The sequence below is a fragment of the Neodiprion fabricii genome, chromosome 3 (assembly GCF_021155785.1).
Source record: "Neodiprion fabricii isolate iyNeoFabr1 chromosome 3, iyNeoFabr1.1, whole genome shotgun sequence".
NCBI lineage: Eukaryota > Metazoa > Arthropoda > Insecta > Hymenoptera > Diprionidae > Neodiprion > Neodiprion fabricii.
Genome location: NC_060241.1, coordinates 36315417 through 36335640, shown reverse-complemented (window position 1 = coordinate 36335640; position 20224 = coordinate 36315417). Strand labels below are relative to the sequence as shown.

The window sequence follows — 20224 nt, the reverse complement described above, 5'->3', positions numbered from 1 at the left end:
AATGGGAATAAACTAATCGTAAGATGACGTATTTTGACCGTGTTTTAAATGGAACGCACGCAATTCATGTATGCGTCGGTGTTTTGATGGGTAACGTTCAAACTATGGTCACCCTACTCATCGCGCAGCTATACCTATAATATGCACGTACGGCTGTTTCATTCACGCAGCCAACTATCAGATGACGACCGGTCGCTGAAATTAGACATGCAAACGTACGTTCATTGAATGTTTGAATTAAAATAAAAACTGTCCGTAGTTGCCTGATATCCGTCAGAACTTTCAGTCTTTTCCTATTTAGTTACCGCATTATTAAAAAAAAATTTTCCGCTTTTTTTCTCACTAACGATTTCAACGGTTTCGTTTATGCGATCCTGTTTTCGATGAGTGCAGCGGAAGTTGAATTTTGAAAATACTCTCAAATCTACGGATTGGACATCTTTACGTAATTCTATACAGTTACATTTATTCAGTAGTATTGAATTGCTGATAAAATAGTAATTAAAAGCGTTTTAAACGGGATGAAAGTACACAAGGAACAATTAAGTTACTGTCTGAAATTTCATCACGATGTTATCAGAATTCATCCCGGGACACATCGATATGTAAAACTACATATTTTTGCGTAGAACCCTAATCTCAAAACAAATCGTGCAATGATACTAGACAATTTATGAATCCAGTATCATTCAAGTCGAATCATTAAATCAAAACTGTGACGAACTCAGCAGCAGTCGCATAAAATACGTAAATATTCGAAGTCGAAAGAAAATGGTCGTTCGAATCCTTGTTCGAATGAAATTTAAATTAGAATTTGTACTTGTACTGCGCATGTCATCTGCGCAGATTTCAATATGGCGGGTCATTCGGCCAATCGCAGCGCTCGAATTTAGCGAATACCAGTCGTGGCCAAGAGCCGAAGCGTGATACTCGCGGTCTTTGAAAGATACTTCTCGTCACGTGCTCGCGATGTAGTCTATTATTTACCTCAGATTTTGAGTATAACTTATCGCTGGAACAATGGCAGACAAGAAAGACGATCCTCGGGAAGTATTGTCCCTCTTAAATTCTCTCGGATTTGTCGGAATAACGGCACAGCAACTGAAGGCATTCATGAAAGGTGAAGAATTCATAACCGTTATTTCTCTACACGTAAACACACCTGTAACGTACAATTCAAACGATGCTTTGAATAGTTTAAAGCTTGAAAAATTTTACCCCATTTGCAATTTTTTCGTCATTAAAACCTCATTTTGGTAGATTTCTTATGCTAAAATCCTTGGGAGAGGTTAGACTTTGAAACAGTTCTAAAATCACGTACTTTTCTCGTAATTCGATAAATATTTGGAATAGTTCTACACAACTGCCTGCATAATTCTCAGAGATTCTTGGAAATGTCTAATACCAACGATTATGCTTCAATCTGCTGCATCTCCGTGATCCATTTTTGCTTTTTATACCTTCAAATCTAGAAAATCTAATGTAATTTTATATCTTACGCAGACTTGAAAATGCATAGAAAAATAAGAGAGAGGGAGCGACAGCAGTGGAAAGAGGATACGAAGAAGAAAATCCTTTTACGGCAGCAGCAGCTGTACAGAGAAGTACTGCACGAGCATAAAACTGAGACAGGGGGCTTAAACAGCCGGACAGAAAGTACAATATCGTCAGAATCTTCAACGTTTCATGATGACTCATCTTGCAAATTAGTAACAGTGAAAATCCGTTGTTTTCCCAAAGACAAGGAGGACGAAATAGCAAAGGAAAATCACCACAACTACGTTATACCGGCAAAGAAAACTGGCTCAGCTAAAACGCACACCTCTTGGGCTGAGGAGTTTCGACAAAATAGCCTCAATTCAGACAACGGATACAATACCAGCTCCTCGAGTTTGATCAATGAATCTCATCGTCACTTCGATCGGTTGAATAATATTAGCCAAAATCACAGTGCCGGCGCGTCCACAGACAGTACAAAGTATATATCGTTGGAGAAATCGAGGAGCAGAGCCACCAGATCTGAACAAAATTTGAAACAAACAAATCTCGCCCCTGCCAAATCATCCACAGGACAAAAGGCTTCAAGTTCTCGCAGTGCTCCAGTTATCTCTGAAAATTGCAAACGCAGTCAAACTACCGAAGTTCATGCCAATCCACCGCCATCGAGAAGCTCCATTCAATCAAGACCAAAATCATGTGAGGAGCGAATTATTTCACCTCGATCAAAAAGTTAAATTGCATTGGTAGAATTTTGGATAATTCTTATTTCGCTGTATCTTGATCAAATTTAGATTTTTTTTTTTATCCAGTTATAAGGCCCTGGAGACTTCAGCCAGAGTCCCATAGATCCTGTACGAATACAAAGTCTGATCCAGTCGCGCTGTATCAAAAGTACAAAGAAGAATGGAAGCAGCTTGCTCTGCCTGGAGAGGAGAATCATGCTGGAGTCAGGTGGGCGGTAAGGGAAAAAATGCTTGGACTGGATCCAAATCCACGGGTAAGTAACTCCTAATTTGTTTGCCCTTACTTCTTTTTTCTAAGTCTTTTTTAGTACAGAATCATGAGTGAATTGAGGTAAAATATCCATGGTGTTCATTTAATATTTCTGCATTACTTGGATTTCAGCAAAATAACATGATGTGCAAAATAAGTGCAAGTTTTAGAGATAATTGGTACGATTCTGTGAATATTTTGGATTGTAAGGAACGTAAGATATACCGAAGAAAGGAAAGAAAAATTAAGAAACAATTTTTAAACGATTGTATCAGGCATAATGCAAATCTGAGTTTTGACTTGGATAGAAGACAGAATTCTTTGAAAAGTGTTTCTGAATCAGTTTTAGCACGCTCAACAAATTTCAAATTGCCGTGTAATTTCAATACTACTCATAGCTCGCAATCAATTCTCACTTTACCCGATGCCTTTAAAAGACATCGACTACATGGTATAAAAATTGAAGAAAAATACAGAACTGAATCTCTGTCATGTCGCGTATTCTGCAGTGATAAATCCAATTATAAATTTAAGAAAGTTTATTCACAAGAGACCAGTGCAAAGCAAACACTTAGAAGGCTCATTGGCAACATCTTAGGAAAAGATATAAACCTATACGCTGAGAATTATAAGTATATGAAGAAATGCTGCTGTGTTTCCCAACCCAGATTTTCACAATCATAATTTCGTCTTAAAAATAAACGAAACATTTTTTCGAACCTTGTACAAGATTTGTAATGCGTGTACACGGAATTTGTGTAATAAAACATTTTGCAATTTCGTAACAATCGTGTAATGAAAATTATCGTTTTTTTTCAGCCGATATTGAAAAAAAGCTGCAGCACGTCGGCAATAAAAAAGAGATGATTAATTACCATGATTCTTTATTATAATTAAACGCGTTAATCATTATTAATAATTATATGAATTTGGACATAAACACACTCGTTATTGTAAAAATGATGATATCGTGTATTATACTAAATAATTATTCAACTATATTGCAACGATTTTATTAAACTGATGATATATGTGATGCCTGTCGAAAGAACGAAATCCTTAACGGAAAGAATGTCATTATTTTGGTAAAGATATTTTAATCAATTTATAAATATGTAAAACGTAGATGTAAGTTTAGCCTTAAACAAAGTGATGATTAATTCAGAATTGTGATTGTAACCACGCAGATCGATTTAGTAAAAAAAAAAGGCGACAAAATAAAAATGAACTGTCATGTAATTTTTCTCAGACAACAACTGCCTCCTTTATTCTCTAAGAAATAATTTTATACACAATTTAAACACTAATTATTTTTAAATAGCCTCACTGTTGATTGAGTCGGAACTTCTTTGTCACCTCCCGATCATTCATTCTGTTCAACTGCAGGAGTATTTTGCTCTCTATCTCTCGAGCAGCATTTTCTGTGAGAACTAACGTGTCGTGCTTCAGCATACTGTAAACGTTCAAGCCTGGAAAAGAAGAAATGAGAGAAGACCAAACTTTTGTGCACATAAAATGGATGTCTGTAAGCGATGTCTCACGCTTCAAAGGGACATGGATTAAACTATCTAAAGGAAATTTTTACCATAGACTGGCATGAGATTAAAATGCTTAATCTCATCAGTCGCCAGGGTGATGTTCTTCGGCATAATGTCTGGTACATCCACGAATAATACGGACGGTCCCCAATTTCTTTGGTAAACCAGATCCTCAATATACCCAGGCTCTGTCGTTGGAATTTCTAAATCATTCACAATATGCAGATCGTCCTGGCCGAACTTTACTGTCAACGCCGAAGTGAGGCCTAAGACTCTGGTGTAGAAGGGGAGCATGTAAAAATGCGTTGTTGGTGACCGTGGGCCATGGGCAACGCCACCACCACGCCATAAGGGGGAACGTATACTCCCGTGTCGAGCGCGACCCAAGCCTTTTTGTTGCCAGGGCTTTCGCCCGCCTCCCCTTACCTCAGCTCTCGTCTTCGTGTGAGCGTAACACTAAAATCCGAGTAAAAAAAATTTAGTTCATATTCAAAGGGTAGCGTGAATATAAGCAAAGACATTGCTTTGAAAGCAGTAATTCAACTTACGACAAATTTGTACATCCTCTGCCATCTCACGTTTTGGTGTAAAATATCAATGCGAGGATGAGCCCCAAACACTTCTGGATGCAGCATCATCAGACCGAGCTTCTTTTCCTCGATCGTGTCCAAATTTTCTAGCCATACTTGCTTCGGCTTTTCGTAAAATCGCCCCTGCTGTATCGCCTCGCTTATCGAAATAATTGGCTCCGTTTGTATTGCATCGTTGTTTTCAGTCACCAGAGAACTGAACCTCGCGATTCGACCCACCGAACATCCCTCAAGTTTTGTTAAAATGCTTCGTAAAAGGAACGACATTTTTGGTACTTTAACCTAACCTAACCTCATTCACCAAACACGAAACGTAACCTCAAATTATCGAAAAATAGCCTAACATAACGTAACTTTAAACGGTCTAAACAGATGTTTCTGGGTGAGATCGTGCTGTCTGTAACATGCAAAATACAGAAATCTACAAAGTGTTGCCAAATTCACTTTCCCATTTACAAACGAGAAATATAAAAACGGAAATGATAATCCGCCGATCGAAGGATACTGAACGCAGACTTCACCCAACCTTGAGCACTTGCACGCCGAAAACCGATCACAAAAATTTACCCAGAGATATCCGTCTTTATATTTTTCAGTCAACGGTATAGTACAGTATAGGCTGCATGCCTTTTACGTTAATTTTCTGGGACAATTCGACACTAAATGTAATTTCATTGGCCTGATCTAACAGAATAGGCCAACGAAACCACTTAATATCGTACAACTCAGAAAATTGACGCAAAAGCAAACTGACTGTACCGGCTGATGTGACGTACAGGTTGTAAACAAATGACTGCGTACGCGTAGGAAATAGAAAATTGCATTTTATTAATGAACAAGTATTCGCTTGAACTATGTTCGGAGAAAAAGCATTGGAGCTCATAAAGGAACTCGAACGTTCCGCTGAGGGCATCCCGCCGTTTAACGTGAGTAACAGGTCTTAAGTTCCGTAAAAATCATGTAAACATTGGTTCAGGTTATGAAAATACGCGCTATACATTTGCTTGTATTCTAGGATGACGGTATCCGGCAGGTTTTAGAAGAAATGCGAATTCTTTGTCAAGCTAATTTCGATGATATGTTGGTATTTGTTTTATTTACTTCGCCGATAATATACGTCATTTCTGTTATTATTAATCATTTTAATTACCGTCATGGTCAGGATGTTCAATCATGAGAAATTTTCACAGCAACTTAATAGTGTTCCAGGAAATAACGTCAGGGTTTATTCAAAACTTAGTCATCGACTACAGAAAGATCGTCCTAATTTGGCATGAGTCGCTAAATCATAAACTAAATTCCGCAAATTTTATCCATTATGAAAACCTTATTCCGAAGTGATTACTACTGAAACTTTTGTTTAAAAAATCTGAAATTGATTTGGAAATCATAATTAGTCTGAAAGTAAACTGAACACTTACTCAGCTGTGCAGTAATTCTTAATAGTTTGGAATGCCTGTACATTTATTAGCAGGAAAAACTACTAACCACTATTATTTGTCGTAGAGAAAATCCAACAACGGATCCACCAAACTATTCTTCCGTGCGAGTTCGTCACATGGCAATAAGCAGGAACAAGAGATGCATTTTGGCATATCTGTACAACAGGCTGCAGAAAATAAGGCAGATGCGGTGGGAATTTGGCAGTATTTTACCACCTGAAATAAAATCCTTGCTTTCCGAACCAGAAGTACAGTGGTTCACATCATACAGCAAAGCTTTAGCCACTTATATGAGATCCATTGGCGATAATTACGGGCTGAATTTAGCCACTGACGTTACACCTCCAAAGTCGCTTTACATTGAGGTAACAGAGTTTTGAATTTTAAATCCTTTGTGTACACAAAAGTAAATTGCGTAAACCTGTGTTGAGTTGGAGATGGATAATCAATTAATTGGGGAGATAATTGATGATAACCGCTAAGTCTTTTCTGACATTCTGCAATTACGATGTTCTAGATAATCCTTGGGAGTTTTATTTATTCAAGGTTATCGTAGCATAGAACTTTCAGAGTCACAGTCATGACTTGCCAAATATTGTGCAAGACCATTGTTGGTTGTTTTTTCTTCCTATCGTCAAGGTGACTTTTGCGGAATTGCAGGTACGATGTTTAGTTGATTATGGAAAATTGGATCTGGAGGATGGGGAGGTGATATTCCTAAAGAAAAATAGCCAGTACTTATTGCCACGCGCTGAGTGTGAAGGTCTGGTGAGGCAAGGTGTATTGCAGCACGTGACTTCGTGAATTTCCGAATTGCCTCACATTCGCCAGAAACCTAAATTATACAATATTTCGCAAGAGTTTGATTTTATTTTTTATACTTATTCCAACGTGAATAAATCGCTTGGAGCTGTAATTTATAAAGTTTAAATAAATGTTCTTTCATTCCGTATGATGATGGTTTATAAAAATCTTCTGTCTCCCGTGATAGCAATTTCATCCTTGTAAGTCTCCATATATATATCTATAAGTACCAGAGGACTTATAGTAATAATACGATGACAAATATTCTCATGAGCTTTTAAAATTAAGTTTTTATATTTTGTACACTCATTATTTACATTGCATTATTACGTCGAATTTTTTACCCGATTTTCAGTGCAACTATGTACAGAATATTCTTAGGAAAACAATACACGAATATAAATTATTCATTACGCGCTTGTAATCTGTGTTGAAAGCGACAGATTTAATCTTGAACATTCATTCACGAACCGGACAAATTGTAGTTGCCCACAACGAATATTTACGATTCTCGTGGTTCCTATTTCTCGAACAGGCCTTGAGATAGGTTTCAATAAATCTTCAATTACGCTGCGCCTTATTTATCGCCGTGGCCATTACTCTGTCTGTCGGAAGCTGTGCAAAGCGATTGTATATAAGAAGAAACAAAATCGAAATATATACCCGACCTTGAATCTTGAAACGTCTTGCGAGAGCCGTAAAATGCACTTTAGATCGACTCACAGACTGCGTCGAACTGCACGGATAAATCCGTATCCGATCGCATTTCGCACGGGAAAGGAAATTCGCTTGAAAAACTGTCAGGTATTAAAGTAAGTCATGCATATATACATATACAGAGTGAATTGCTAAGAACCGAATAGTTTAGTGCGCATGCCCTGAAATTCGAGAGCACGAGCAATTGTTTTGTCAGGGTGACCAACATTTTTCAAGTTATATCGTGAGTTACATACATAAGGGTGATCTATCATCTAAATTTATAAATGTTGGTCGCCCTGACAAAACAACTGCTTTTGCTCTTGAATTTTAGCGCATACGCATTAAAACGTCTAGTAGTTAGCAGTTCACTCTGTATGCAATACATTTTCCGATTGCGATTCAATTATTCAAATTCTGTCAAAATTTTTTACCCTATATTCGTTACTCTTCGCCTAAATATCTCGATTCGCAGCTGTTCGATTTATGCAACCGATTCTCTTTCTCCGTCTAAAATACGTCGTAACTCGAGGAAATATGCAGAAATTCGCTGGGCGACTGGATAGTGACAAAGGGAGAAAAGGAGGTAGGCAGGTAACAAAGAGACTTTGACTGCAGCGCAGGCTCGAAAGTGCATCGACCAGGCTGCATTAAATTTGAAAAGGGCCCCTTCCGGCGGGGGTGCGAACGACTGGAGGGTCCCCTCACCGGGGGTACGGTCTCTTGGTATTTCCCAGCCAACTGAAGCCACAGCAGGAATTTCCTACCCGGTAAATTCTTCCCACCGTTGTTCGAACGGTTCGTCGGCTTTAGACTGATGTCGGAGCTACATGGTCGCCCAATAGGTGCGTACATAGCGGGCACAAGGAAATGGCATATGTGCTGCAGACCAGTAAAGAATGGAGTCGAATAGCTCGGGGAAGGTCCAGTCGCTGTCGCATTCGTTGGCGAGACAGCAGAGAAGCGTTTCTTTCCGCAGCCTTCGTCGCTGACAATTCTCAGATTTCGCTGGTGCAGCGAATCTTTACGAATACGCCCGGTCCTGTAACATATCGTGAATAATTAAATCAATTTTACGGAAAAAAGTGACTCGATCCGATTTAATTTTTCAAACTACACCGTTTACCGATACACGTGTCTTTTCAAAACAACTTCCGCGTATAACCACGTGCAATATGGTTGTTGATAGTTGTGTGAAATGCCAGATTCAATTCTGAAATCTACAGGAGGACTCAAAATTCACAGTGTTTCAGTTGGTGAGAATCTTTCTGTCTATGATTGTACTTTTTTATTACAATGTATTATATGTATGTGTATGAGGGTACGTCAGTTGGTTTACATTTCAATTCTGTGAAATTAATATGCTATGAAACATTTCATTGTTGCAGTGGTAACCGCAAAGATTACAAAAATTTTTATCATTCTTTTATCACATGGCTTTAAGATACGATAAACAAATATATTTGCTGGTTCTACTTCCTTAATTTCTCGTTGTCATAACGGCAACAATGAATAGATTTTTTTTCTGTTAATACGCGCTTATCTGTACTACTGTCCTTTTGTCTCAAAAAATAAAAGCAATTTGTCTATATGGAACAAGAATGAATGTATGCGTGTAAGTTTTGATCCAGAGTCATTATTTTAAGCTGTATGTAGGTATCAGTTAGGGTAGCTCGTTTGAAAAATTTTTTTCAAGGTGCTACTCAAAACCTTTATAATAAATATTGAAAAAAAACTGTCGCAAAATCTTGAGGAGGTTTAGAGTTTAGGTTTAGAGTTCAAGGCAACTGCAAAATGGGATCTTATGATTTGGGGACTCGCCAAGTGTGATAAGATCGTCGATATAGTACATATTTTACGATTTTCTAAATCTTGAAAGATATTTTTCAACACGCCATTTTATTATCTCTCTGAACTCTGCTGTAGCTTATGTCTTGTATAATAACTGTAAAAAAACATAGAAATAAACGATGAGAGATAATTTCAAATGGAAAACCAGCGATGGTTATTTACCGCACGGGGACTTTTAACTAATCTGCCAATTGTAAAAAATTTCGCAGACTTTATCGAGAAGACATTAAAGATAAATCAAAACAATTAATATCATAAAATAACGCGCGAAGTTATTCGATTTTTTTCTGAGCGAAGTGGTAAACTTTGAGGAAAAAACTGCAGCTCTTTAAACGCTGTTGTTTGATTATTGTATTGCTTCACGAATAATAAAATTCGCGATAAAGCGTAAATATGTGCAGATAGAGGAATACGTTACGCGGAAAAACCCCGGGCTTATCAAATAATCCAAAAATTCCCCGACATCAAAGAACATGCAGACCTTTCCGGTTCAATTGACATGCGTGCTTAAGCTCTCAATTAGAATTTCGAATGTGAGCTGGGAAAAACGAGACGCGAACGTCGGTAATTTCACGATGAAACCACGCGGGGCATATGGCGCCATAAATTGAGCACTTGTTCTTAATTTTTGTGGGCCAGGAGGGGGGGGGGGGGGCAAAATTTGAGAGCAATTAAGTTCCTTGACCCCAATTGTGCTTATATTACTACCACTTATTGTATTTTAAATAATCAGACGAAACTTGTTTGTTACATGTAACGCTAATGTAAGACTGTAAATCAGAAAGTGCAATTCGGTTTGACTGATTCGGTGCTTGTAACTTTGAGCGAGGCTACAGTTATGATAAAATTTTTAACGACAGAACAATTTCGGCTGTCATTGATTCGTTGTTTCCGCCAATGATCAAGTCTCGAGTGTATATTATACCAGCGAATTAGCACCTGACAGATCCGATTGGGACTTCGAAGGTGAATATGATTTCATAATGGCCGTTTTCTTCACTTCCTCATCCGATAATTTGTCTGATTTTTATTGACCGTCGCAAGATATTTATGTACCTTCGTGTTTATAACAAGTTTATTCACAATATCGTTAAAACACGTCAAACACTAAATCGCATATTATTCTACGTTTGAAATTTGCTCAATATACTTGGCGATATAAAGTTACAATATTTTTTGTACGCAGGAAGAAAGGACTTTTTCCTCTTCTTATTCGCGTAGTTTTTCAAACAACGAAGCATTTCTTCTTTCGTCAGTATTGTTAGTGGTTTTTAAGAAGTGAAAGAAATGTTTGTACAAGTAATTCCTTTCACAATATAAATCTGAGTTAACAAGACAGAGGAAATGAAACAGCGCTGAAATTGTACAGCGAATAAAGGACAAAGTAGATCAGGGAGCTATTTCTGTTTCTCAGAATCATGATCTTTTTTGTACAATCTAAAAAAAAATCCTCGAACGAAAAGAAGTTATGCAAGTTTTTCTGCTAATTTGAAACGAAAGCTTGCAGTTGATTCCAATTCGGACGTACGGCAGTTTATTGTGTAATAAGCTCATAAGCCTCAACAAGTTTTTTCCGTTATCAAGCCAGCGTAATATTCAGGAGCTGTATCCGAATGTATGGATCGCGTTCCGCATTATCGGTACTATTCCCCTAACCGTAGCCAGTAGAGAACGTAGTGTTTCAAAATTTAAACTGATAAAAACTTACTTACGATCAACGATTGCACAATCAAGGCTCATTAACTCAGCAACGCTTTCCATCGTAAACGAAATTGCGAAAAAATTCGATTTTGCGGATTTGCTTTTGGTATCTGCTGACGAAAATCTGTGGAAAATGAAATTTGGTTAAATTCTCTTTGTCATCAAAAGCTGTAGTTTAACCTTCGTTCTCATAGCAAAAAAAAATTTGAAAGTTACAAGCAGAAAAAAAAGTATAAAAAAAGGAGCTACAAAAACTTTCTAAATCTAAGTCGTTAGCTCTGGGTAAAGCTGACGAAAAGTCTTAGAAATTTTCACATGGGTTTATTAATTTATGTCCGCTTTAATGGATCGAGCAGAAAGCTGATAATTTGTCCTTTTGGAAAGGGGTGCCATATAATCTTGGCCCGAGGCGCAAGTTGTGCTAAAACTGGCACTTAATGGCGCTGATTCTGCAGGTCAAAAATCCCGACCTTCGACAATCAGTAATAAAAATCTCATATTGCGAGGTTATTGTTAATGATGCATTTAAAGACTCGTGTGTAGAAGTCCACACTGCGTATCGAGAAAAATTACATCACGCGATGAGCAATAAAATTTTTGAGGCGTTGCTAGTAAAGTTTTAGTTATGTATTTAAACTAGGAACGGAGGTCGTTTATAAATGGCTTTAGCCTCGTTCTAAGGATGGGTGTGTAAACAATACAGACACTTAAAGCTTGGAAAAATTTCGACGTTTATCTCAGGCGCGTTTTTACTGAACGATAATCGACTCCTCAAAACTTTGTCACGTTTCTCCGCCAGACGTGGACGGTCGTCTCCAGATGTTTGTCGAAACCCAGAGATAAGTACCTTATTTCATTCATGCACCGTTGCACCAATAAACTTGCTCAGGTTTTCCCCAGATATAATATATAGCTTTGGCGTGTGAAAACGTAGAACACACAGTTCCCAATATGCCTTAGGAAGGAGCCAACTTCAGGTCTGTACCCACGCATCGTGGGGCCCAAGGTTCAGAAATGAACCGTTCGATCCGCTCAGATGCATATTTATTCCATTACACGTATCGCCATCATACCTAAAATCCATTCCACGATGCATGTAATACTTAAAACTAAAACGTTACCTGGGAGTAACGTTAAAATTTCCATTATCACATTCGTCTTAAAATTGTTTCGCATTCTAGCTTTGTTCATTTCAATTTTCAGTTCAATTTTTCGACGTTTTTTTTTTTTTTGTTTTGTTACTACCTGCGTGCATAAATTCCTGCATTAGTATATTATACGTAGCACTTAAAAGCATTTTCCGTGCGCGATTGATCAAATAACTGACAAGACCTTCAAGACTGTAGTGAGTGATACGTTACCTTGGATACAATAATAAAAATCACAATAATCCATGCTGCGCATGCGAACAATCGGATTGTTCGATGTATGTTGTGTTCACAAGGCGATAACGTAATACGTGCAAAGTTGAAGATACGATTATCATCGGGAGCGTATTAGGTTCCAGGAAACGAAACATCAGAGGAAAAACCGCAAAAGTATCGGCTTGGTAGTGACAATGTGGGACTCGAGATGATGCATTACATAGATCACATCAGACATAAATATATAATTCATCGACACATTTATTAGGAGATTAAGGAGATGTACAGACCGCTTCGTGTTTAATTGCAAATAACAATTAAAGAAACTTCAGTTTCGAATTTAAATCACTTTTGTTCAAACATAATGATTAATCGCAGGTCAAGAGAAGTTTTTATTTTTTAATTTTTGAGTTTACATTTAAATAAATTTCGACTGTCTACATAGAAAAATAACAATAATATTCATTTATTGCTTATAAAGTTTGTATTTGTCTTTTTTATGTTGATAAATAAGTTTCGAAATTTTTGATCATAGCTATAAATTTTTGCTTTATCATCATTTTTATCGTATAAGTATAAGTACAAGTAGTTACTTATATCACTGAATTTTTCCTGTAACTGGGAGTCATTAAATTTTCACTGATTCAAGTTTAGAGAGTATGAAACATGGGTAAACTTCGTTTTCGGAATTTCATATTTCTAGCAGTTTGTACTCGGGGGAAAAGAGTCTTGACTTTTCATGAAGATTAATCGACAGACCTTGGACGTTGAATAAAGATCACATCTTACTTGAAGAAAAGTTTTTGTTTCGCGTGACGGCAAAAAAAAAAACAAAAAAATCCAAAAAACCCGTTGCACGAATATGAACAATTATTCTGTAATGTAATACTTATATAGGTCGTATTGAATTTATCGGAATTGGAATGAAGGTTTTATAAACGATCAGGATTTCAGTATTCGAATAATCCCCATCATTTATAAGACCGCCATTCTACTTCCAACAAATTCCGACACCTTTGTTCCGCCTCCGTAAACTTCCGACGACTTCGTTTCACCTTGGCATAGTCGTTGTACCTTGAATTATTCCATCCTCCCATCTTCTTCACGCACCCTTGAGACTATCGTAAACCCCTCGTTCGGTAGCCGTTCCTCCAGTCGTCGAACACACGACCCTCGGCCCATGTGTATAGCAGTTAGCTGACCGGGTGAAACATCCTAGTTTGGTTCGGGGCTGGCAAAACCATTCGTGCCTGACATAATGCACACTAGACTGGTTTATGAGCGAGACGTTCGGCGGGGAAGGTCAAATTTTGTTAAGTTTTAAAGCCGTTAGGCTTCTTTTGGCGACGTTTCGGTTGGGCCGAGCCAGCCATCATCAGGGTTAAAAGACATTCCTAAGCGTTCAGATCTTCGTCGTACGGCTACCAGCGAGGAAGCAGATAGATTTAGAAAAATTGAGTACTTTTTTACAATGACACTTGTTCAATAGTTGTAGGAACAGGAAATACATATTTTTCCAGGGAATTCAATGGTATACAAAAGGGTGTCGTATGATTTTTAAAAACAGTCAACTCTTTAAAAAGTTATTCAAGGTTAAAGTTGAAATCATGCAATGATTCACTTTTTTCGAGATTAATGGCGAAAATACTAGACTTACCGCAAAATGTTGTGGCTTTTCTTTGTAAAGCATTTCAATCGCTATAATATTATGCTGTTCGATTAATGTTCAACTTAAGCCAATTCATTTTGTAATTATTACAAGTACTATGTTATATACGTAATTCCGCCTTAAAGGCACTTTTTTTTAGCAAAAAATAGTCGATTTTCTTTAACCATTCTAATGTACACATGCACCTGCGGTTGACTCAAGAAACCCGCAATTAACACCGCTGACAAGTCGAAAGTATTTCATGGAAAGAGCGTGTCTCTCAAAATTTCACTACCACTCATCGATTCGCGAAGAATTTAAGTGACTATATGTAATCCGTGGAAGGAATACCGGAACCTCGACGCTGATTTTCTCCGAAGCCGAAACGATCGGTAAGGCCCGAAGGTATAATTGAATACTTGTACGGACTGACCGACGCGATTTCCCATTTGCGTTTACTATTCGATTCACGCTTATCGAGCAAATGTAAGCGGGGGTGAAATTCGATTTAATCAAGGTCGACATCGCCCTGAGAATCGGAGGAAAGCCATGCTTCGTTACGCCAAACTGCATATGTCGCATAATTGACGCACTTGTGCACCGTTCTAATTACAGATGACGAGTAACAACGGAGAAATAAAATTTACACAAACTTGCGGACGCGTACGTGAATTCAAATCACGTACATACAGGGTGGCAAGTCACCGGGTGAATCGGGAAAACTGGGAATAGTCAGGGAATTTAGTCTGCCGGGAAAAGTCAGGGAAAAACGTAGTTTTTTAAAACAAAATTGTACTTAAACTTGGACTATGCTTCTTAAATTCAGCAAAGCTAACTTTCGGAAATAACGTATTGTTCTATTTCTAATTATTTGTGTAAAACAAATATGTTGTATCTTCTTAATCCGCAGTGAAGTCCATGGTGGCCACTCGTCGGGGAAAACCCGAAAACGAAGGAAAAGTCAGGGAATATTTCAATCGATCAGTGAAAATGAACGGTGCCATGCTCCGGCGGGACGATTAAAATTAACCTTCTTCCACGAAAAATCAAAATTCTAAAGTATCGCGTGCTAGACATATTTAATTGATAAAAATCGTGTTGAGAAATAAAGTGCTTTTCGTACTACAGACGAGGGAAATTTTTGTAAATTCCGTAAAAGAAACATTGCTTCTCGGGTATATAATTCTTCGCTTAGCCCCGTGCACCCATAGATGTATTATTAATAAATGGAGTGGACAAGATTCAGGGGTTAGCATAAGTTGAAAGGATGCCCCAGTTTCCATAAACATATTCTATCTACGTAATAAGTACGATTTTATACGGAGCAACAATTTTATTTTTATTCATTTTAAATGACGGTTTCTTGTGGTGAAAAATAAAATTAAAATAACCATCGTCTTGGTAAAATTCAATTTACCTTTTAGTTCAAGAGTAAATTGAAGAAAACGATCCTCGATTCAAAGAAAGATAGTAAAAACGCAATGTCAAGAACCTTGCATAAAATTTACATCATTGATTCAGGAAAATGACGTATTTCTTGTCATATTTCGATATTACTTTCATAGTATTGTTTATTTCACAGAAAACTAGTGATAAGTACAAATAACCTTTGACGTAAGTCGTTAGGCATTGTCAAATTGATAATTTCCATTTTCAAATTTCGCTTCTATTAGCTCTGGCTTACGCTCTTGCTCAACAGACTGCGTTCTTATGAATCGGTAATTTTTTAAATCTGATTTATCTTTCTATTCCGAAATCTGTAGCTAGCTATCAATCCTCAATTGTTTATTAGTAGTGAATTTTTATTAGTTTTAAAATAGAGCTTCATATTAAGTATAGTCATGAAATCTTATTCTCGTGATAAATATCGATATTATACCGTACAGTTGTTTCATAGTGGTAAAATTAATTATATTATCACTCGACATATTTTTGATTTTTGATTTGTTGTCTCTTGAAACAAAAAGAAAATCGAATTTTACTAGTAGGAGCTTGTGTTCATTTTATTTTTTACTACCAGAAATCATAATTAAAAATGAATTTCAAGATAAATTTATTTTTTGAATAACAAAAATTCAAAAAAAAACAAAAAAAATTGTATTTAGCATTCTCATACCATTTTGGTACCATGACATAAAAATGTGTTTTCAAGATGTCGATTTTACAAAAAAAGTTCAACGATTTCAAAAACGTCCATCTTCATGTAAAGGATATTTTCTGACTTCATGAGGTGGCCACACTTTTAAAAGTGGTCTTTTCTTTACCGTGCGAACAAATCTGACGTTATGTGACCCTAATCTCAATTTCGTACTTCGTGAAAAAAGGCGTGACATACTCTTTTTATATAAAGAATCGTGCGCAACAAGGAGGCAACGGTCTTTTCGCCTCGCGTATTTGCAATATTCGTTTTCGAATTCATCCACGACTCATATTGCAAACTTGCGCTCAGCCTGAAAAAACCGAGTTTACCTCCTTGTTGCACAATGTAGTATTCTGTACTTAAGCTCGGATATACGAATATAAATTACTTTGCTTCAACCGTGAATAGGTTGTGACCACATTTTTAAATACCGATCTATTCATAGACAACTTAATTGGTTACTCGCATTGGCACTATTGCTTAACATTTTAGTCAGAGAAAGAATCTGACTTTGGTTAGGGAAAAGTCAGGGAATTTTTTTTACTCTTTTTAATGACCATCGTGAAAACGTTTCGTACAATTGATCGCAGATTGGTTTTATCTGGCAATGGTCGGAATTATTCCTAGCCATTTATATACAGCTAATCGATCGATTACTAAGCAAGATAATAGAGGATTCGATGACTAATCAAACACATGAATCTAAATTCGATATATTCGTCACAGTAATATATTTGACTTGAACTCCCTCAGGGATATTTAATATTACATATATAATATCGTACGCGTTCTAAAAAACTTAACCCATGCACAGAACATGCGATTACAGCCTGATAAACATCCGGCCGAAATAAAATCGTTATCAGCAGTTGTTGAGGTCACCTATAACTAGAAAAAGAAAGGAGAAAGTTCAACATTCCGGTTTTTATTGTAAGACTGCCTCCATACTAGTGCAATCTAGGTATCTGAATAAAAGGTACAAAGAAATTCTGTAAAGAACAAACTGTCTGAAAACCTCAAGATTACAAGTCTCCTTTGCAGCAACGACAGTCATTCATTCAACATTCTTTGAAAGAAAAACTATGAAAAACTTGAATTGTACGTTAGCAGATGTTGAATAAATCTTGCAACATGAATGGCGTGAGAACGGAAATAATGAGATGTGAGATAACGAGCATGTTTCTTTCGAAGACAATGCAGGCGTCGATCTGCATCGATGTCGATGGCCGAAGCGCCGATTGAGAACCAGAATGCATATAATGCTGTATACATATTCTGCATGTGTAACAAAGCGCTGAGAGGTGGGATTCCATTGTGCGATCTCCGCTTCCATGTTGCAAACGAGTTTCCTGCCTGGAAGTAAGAGGATCGAGTCGATGCTCCCACGCAGGCCGCATACCCGAGATGTATGTACAGTCGGTGCAGCCTTCGATATTCAACTTCGGAACTTCCGGATCTAAAGGGTCTATTTTTGAAGAAATAATTGGATGTCTCGAGCCTTTAAAAAATACGAATACTTTACGGGGATTTACACCGATTTGTTGAACTACACGATTACGTGGTATCTATGACGTACAGTAATATCGATAACCTCGGGATTGAACGCGAGACGTACATCTTTTACAACTATAGAAACTGTATCCAGAACTGGAAATTAAAAATTTCATATACGTGTAACGTAAGCATGTGAATTGAAAAAATTATCGAATATAGGGTAAAAACATATCTTGTTTTGAAAGCTTAGTTCATTGCTAAATAGAAATAATTTGTCATCGAATTTGCTGTAAATGTGGAAAAGAAAATAAGGAATATTTTCGTGATATCAGAAACGGGTGACTAATACAACTCACTAATTCCAATTGACTGGTAACTGTCTAATTATAACGATTGCTATATCGAAGACATTTTGTTTTGGAAGCGGAGACTTTATTGTTAGATAGAAATATTTTGCCACCGAATTTCCCATAAGTGCGAAAAATAAAATAAGGAATATTACAACTCACTTAATCCGATTGACTGATAACTGTCTAATTGAAACGATTGCGATATCCAAAATTCCATCATAAATCGTTATAATTAAATCCGCGTCGAGAACAATTCTTCCCTAAGAAAATCCGATCAATTCGCAAAGTGAATATATCGGGTATATATTCTACGGTCCAGCGAAGCAGATAAATTTTGATCAGTAAAAGTAAGTTTCTGCGCAGACGACGGGGAATCCCGAGAGGTGTACAAGGTATATACAATAACGACCCAAAACGCAATTATATTATATTACACGTTGCTTAAGTTGAAATTTTTCTTTGAAATTTATACCCGATTTCTGTTTTAACTTTTAATCTCCTTTTTGATTAGTGTAAAATCCAATAACCGCAATCGTAAGCGGTTGCAGTTTGAACGTTAAGAAAAGTGACGTCTCGCTCGGTAAGCGTTTTAACCGAAAGATACCCGAAAGAATATTACCTGATATTACAAGGAAAACAAAAAACAATCGAAATCGAAAGTCGAGCGATTCGGCCGTGGCGCGGAGCAAGGGGATTTCCTGCCTTCGTGTTGGTAATATTTATAAAATATCGGAATACCTCAACGCTGCGAGGCGGGGAGCGGCGACAGCAGGTAGAATCATTAGGCCGGTAGGGTTTTCCCATCGGCGTAGCCTCGCCGTCCGGCCGTCAGAGGCGCTAGTGTCGCGAGGGCAGCCATTGTTCAGTCCGTTCTTAAAAGCGAGGCGAGTCGACACGCGCCAGAGGACGGAGCGTGTTTTAAACGAGAAAGTGTGCCAGCGTTAGTGATAATAAACTGGTGATCGCGGCGTGCCATCGCACGTGATCGACGAAAACGGGAAGACGTCGTTGGCGATCAGGTATTCGAACAAAGGCCGAATATTCCGCACGAAAATCCAACCAGCAACACTTCACTTACACACTATTACGCGCGCACACAGGATCACCGTGCGTACGAAGGTGTTTCCTCGACACGACGAATGATCGCACGCCCTTTGGCAAAATCAGAAGGAGAGAGAGATATTCTTTAGGCTTGTCAGAAGTAGAGAAACGAGGACGAGGAGCGCGGAGAAATCGCGAGGCAACCTCCGACGATAATACGAAATTTGTCTGCAAGTGCCCGCCGTGTTCGAGGAAGCAGGAACGCGAAGTTCACTCCAAGGGTAACCTATTTCCCAGAAGTGCATAAGTACATGTGCGACTGACTGGACATCCGATCGGTGACCATATCGAACGAACACGTGCCTGACACGGAAACCCTAACGAAATTCGACCTATCCGACCTCTCGCAGATATTCCATTCATTCCTATTATGACACACGAAAAATCATCGCTCACCGCAGCTGTCCCGATGTTGAACGATCGACGCAATAACTACGCGATTGCGACCGACTCTGTGCGATAATAACGATAAAAATAATAATAACAGTAATTGGAAAGAAACGTTAGTCAAATGAGAGTGTAAAATACGAAGAGACTGAAAAACTAAATATCATCAGGGTCGCCGGTGTTTCTCACCTTGAACCCGAGTCTAGTTATCGCGGTTTAATTACACAGTTCGACAAGCGAATTTCGTCGATCCTATCTTGTTTTCCGTCGTACCACGTGGTACGCATCTTCTCCCCCCCCCACCAGGCGGCATCAATTTTCACGAGGAATTCCATCGCGCTAACATCCCTCCCTCTGTGTTTTCCTTCTCTATCTCAATCGTTGTCGGTTTACCGTTGACTGCCGGGCAATTTCACGAAGAGTGGTGTGAGTGACGTGCGGGAGTGACATCGTCTACGTACGTCCGTAACTTAGTGATAAACACCGACCGCCTCTTTCTTGTTGTTTACCATTATCAAGCCTTGTTCAAAGTTAGTTCGTATCGCCCCAATTCGTTTGTGGTTTGTGGCTCTCTCTGTTGTGTGTGCATGTGTTTGTGTGTACATGTGAACGATACCAAGAACCA

At 38.0% G+C, this 20224-nt stretch overlaps 4 protein-coding genes and 1 long non-coding RNA gene across 7 annotated transcripts in view; 3 read left to right on the top strand and 2 right to left on the bottom strand.

Moving 5' to 3' along the window:
* The first annotated feature begins 900 nt into the window (after positions 1-900).
* LOC124178464 lies at positions 901-3706 on the top strand. 3 transcript variants are annotated; one of them, XM_046561819.1, is made up of 5 exons: positions 901-1120; positions 1504-1656; positions 1741-2229; positions 2310-2497; positions 3313-3706. In XM_046561819.1, exons 1-5 carry the CDS (start codon positions 1021-1023, stop codon positions 3358-3360), a joined length of 978 nt encoding a protein of 325 aa, XP_046417775.1. In that variant the 5' UTR covers positions 901-1020; the 3' UTR covers positions 3361-3706. The 3 variants fall into 3 exon arrangements, with proteins under 3 accessions (XP_046417775.1, XP_046417773.1, XP_046417774.1); XM_046561817.1 differs by having other exon boundaries at positions 902-1120; positions 1504-2229; positions 3313-3705; XM_046561818.1 differs by having other exon boundaries at positions 903-1120; positions 1504-2196; positions 3313-3701.
* A 23-nt stretch (positions 3707-3729) lies between these two features.
* LOC124178467 (39S ribosomal protein L4, mitochondrial) lies at positions 3730-5120 on the bottom strand. The gene is made up of 3 exons (XM_046561824.1): positions 4580-5120; positions 4079-4487; positions 3730-3962 (listed from the first exon to the last, which is right to left on the bottom strand). Exons 1-3 carry the CDS (start codon positions 4886-4888, stop codon positions 3817-3819), a joined length of 864 nt encoding a protein of 287 aa, XP_046417780.1. The 5' UTR covers positions 4889-5120; the 3' UTR covers positions 3730-3816.
* Positions 5121-5259: 139 nt separating this feature from the next.
* On the top strand, positions 5260-7015 carry LOC124178468 (DNA replication complex GINS protein PSF1-like). The gene is made up of 4 exons (XM_046561825.1): positions 5260-5547; positions 5637-5701; positions 6128-6428; positions 6724-7015. Exons 1-4 carry the CDS (start codon positions 5476-5478, stop codon positions 6865-6867), a joined length of 582 nt encoding a protein of 193 aa, XP_046417781.1. The 5' UTR covers positions 5260-5475; the 3' UTR covers positions 6868-7015.
* A 1455-nt stretch (positions 7016-8470) lies between these two features.
* On the bottom strand, positions 8471-12131 carry LOC124178470. The gene is made up of 3 exons (XR_006869811.1): positions 11963-12131; positions 11127-11239; positions 8471-8605 (listed from the first exon to the last, which is right to left on the bottom strand). It is a non-coding gene; the product is annotated as an uncharacterized LOC124178470 (long non-coding RNA).
* The window catches only part of LOC124178462 (NF-kappa-B inhibitor cactus-like), a 30582-nt gene continuing 18954 nt past the window's right edge, over positions 8597-20224 (top strand). Inside the window, exon 1 of the mRNA XM_046561816.1 lies at positions 8597-8819. Within this exon, the coding sequence (XP_046417772.1) occupies positions 8762-8819 (58 nt within the window). The 5' untranslated portion in view covers positions 8597-8761. The remainder of the gene's footprint in view (positions 8820-20224) is intronic.

Excerpts from the sequence above, each read along its gene's own strand:
- LOC124178464 (XM_046561817.1), top strand. The coding sequence starts at position 1,021 with ATGGCAGACAAGAAAGACGATCCTCGGGAAGTATTGTCCCTCTTAAAT. Across the intron at positions 1,121-1,503 it reads ACTGAAGGCATTCATGAAAG|ACTTGAAAATGCATAGAAAA; the intron begins GTGAAGAATTCA and ends TATCTTACGCAG. Across the intron at positions 2,230-2,309 it reads TATTTCACCTCGATCAAAAA|TTATAAGGCCCTGGAGACTT; the intron begins GTTAAATTGCAT and ends TTTTTTATCCAG.
- LOC124178467 (XM_046561824.1), bottom strand. The coding sequence starts at position 4,888 with ATGTCGTTCCTTTTACGAAGCATTTTAACAAAACTTGAGGGATGTTCG. Across the intron at positions 4,488-4,579 it reads AGAGGATGTACAAATTTGTC|TGTTACGCTCACACGAAGAC; the intron begins GTAAGTTGAATT and ends CTCGGATTTTAG. Across the intron at positions 3,963-4,078 it reads TAATCTCATGCCAGTCTATG|GCTTGAACGTTTACAGTATG; the intron begins GTAAAAATTTCC and ends CTTCTTTTCCAG.
- LOC124178468 (XM_046561825.1), top strand. The coding sequence starts at position 5,476 with ATGTTCGGAGAAAAAGCATTGGAGCTCATAAAGGAACTCGAACGTTCC. Across the intron at positions 5,702-6,127 it reads CAAGCTAATTTCGATGATAT|AGAAAATCCAACAACGGATC; the intron begins GTTGGTATTTGT and ends TATTTGTCGTAG. Across the intron at positions 6,429-6,723 it reads CAAAGTCGCTTTACATTGAG|GTACGATGTTTAGTTGATTA; the intron begins GTAACAGAGTTT and ends GCGGAATTGCAG.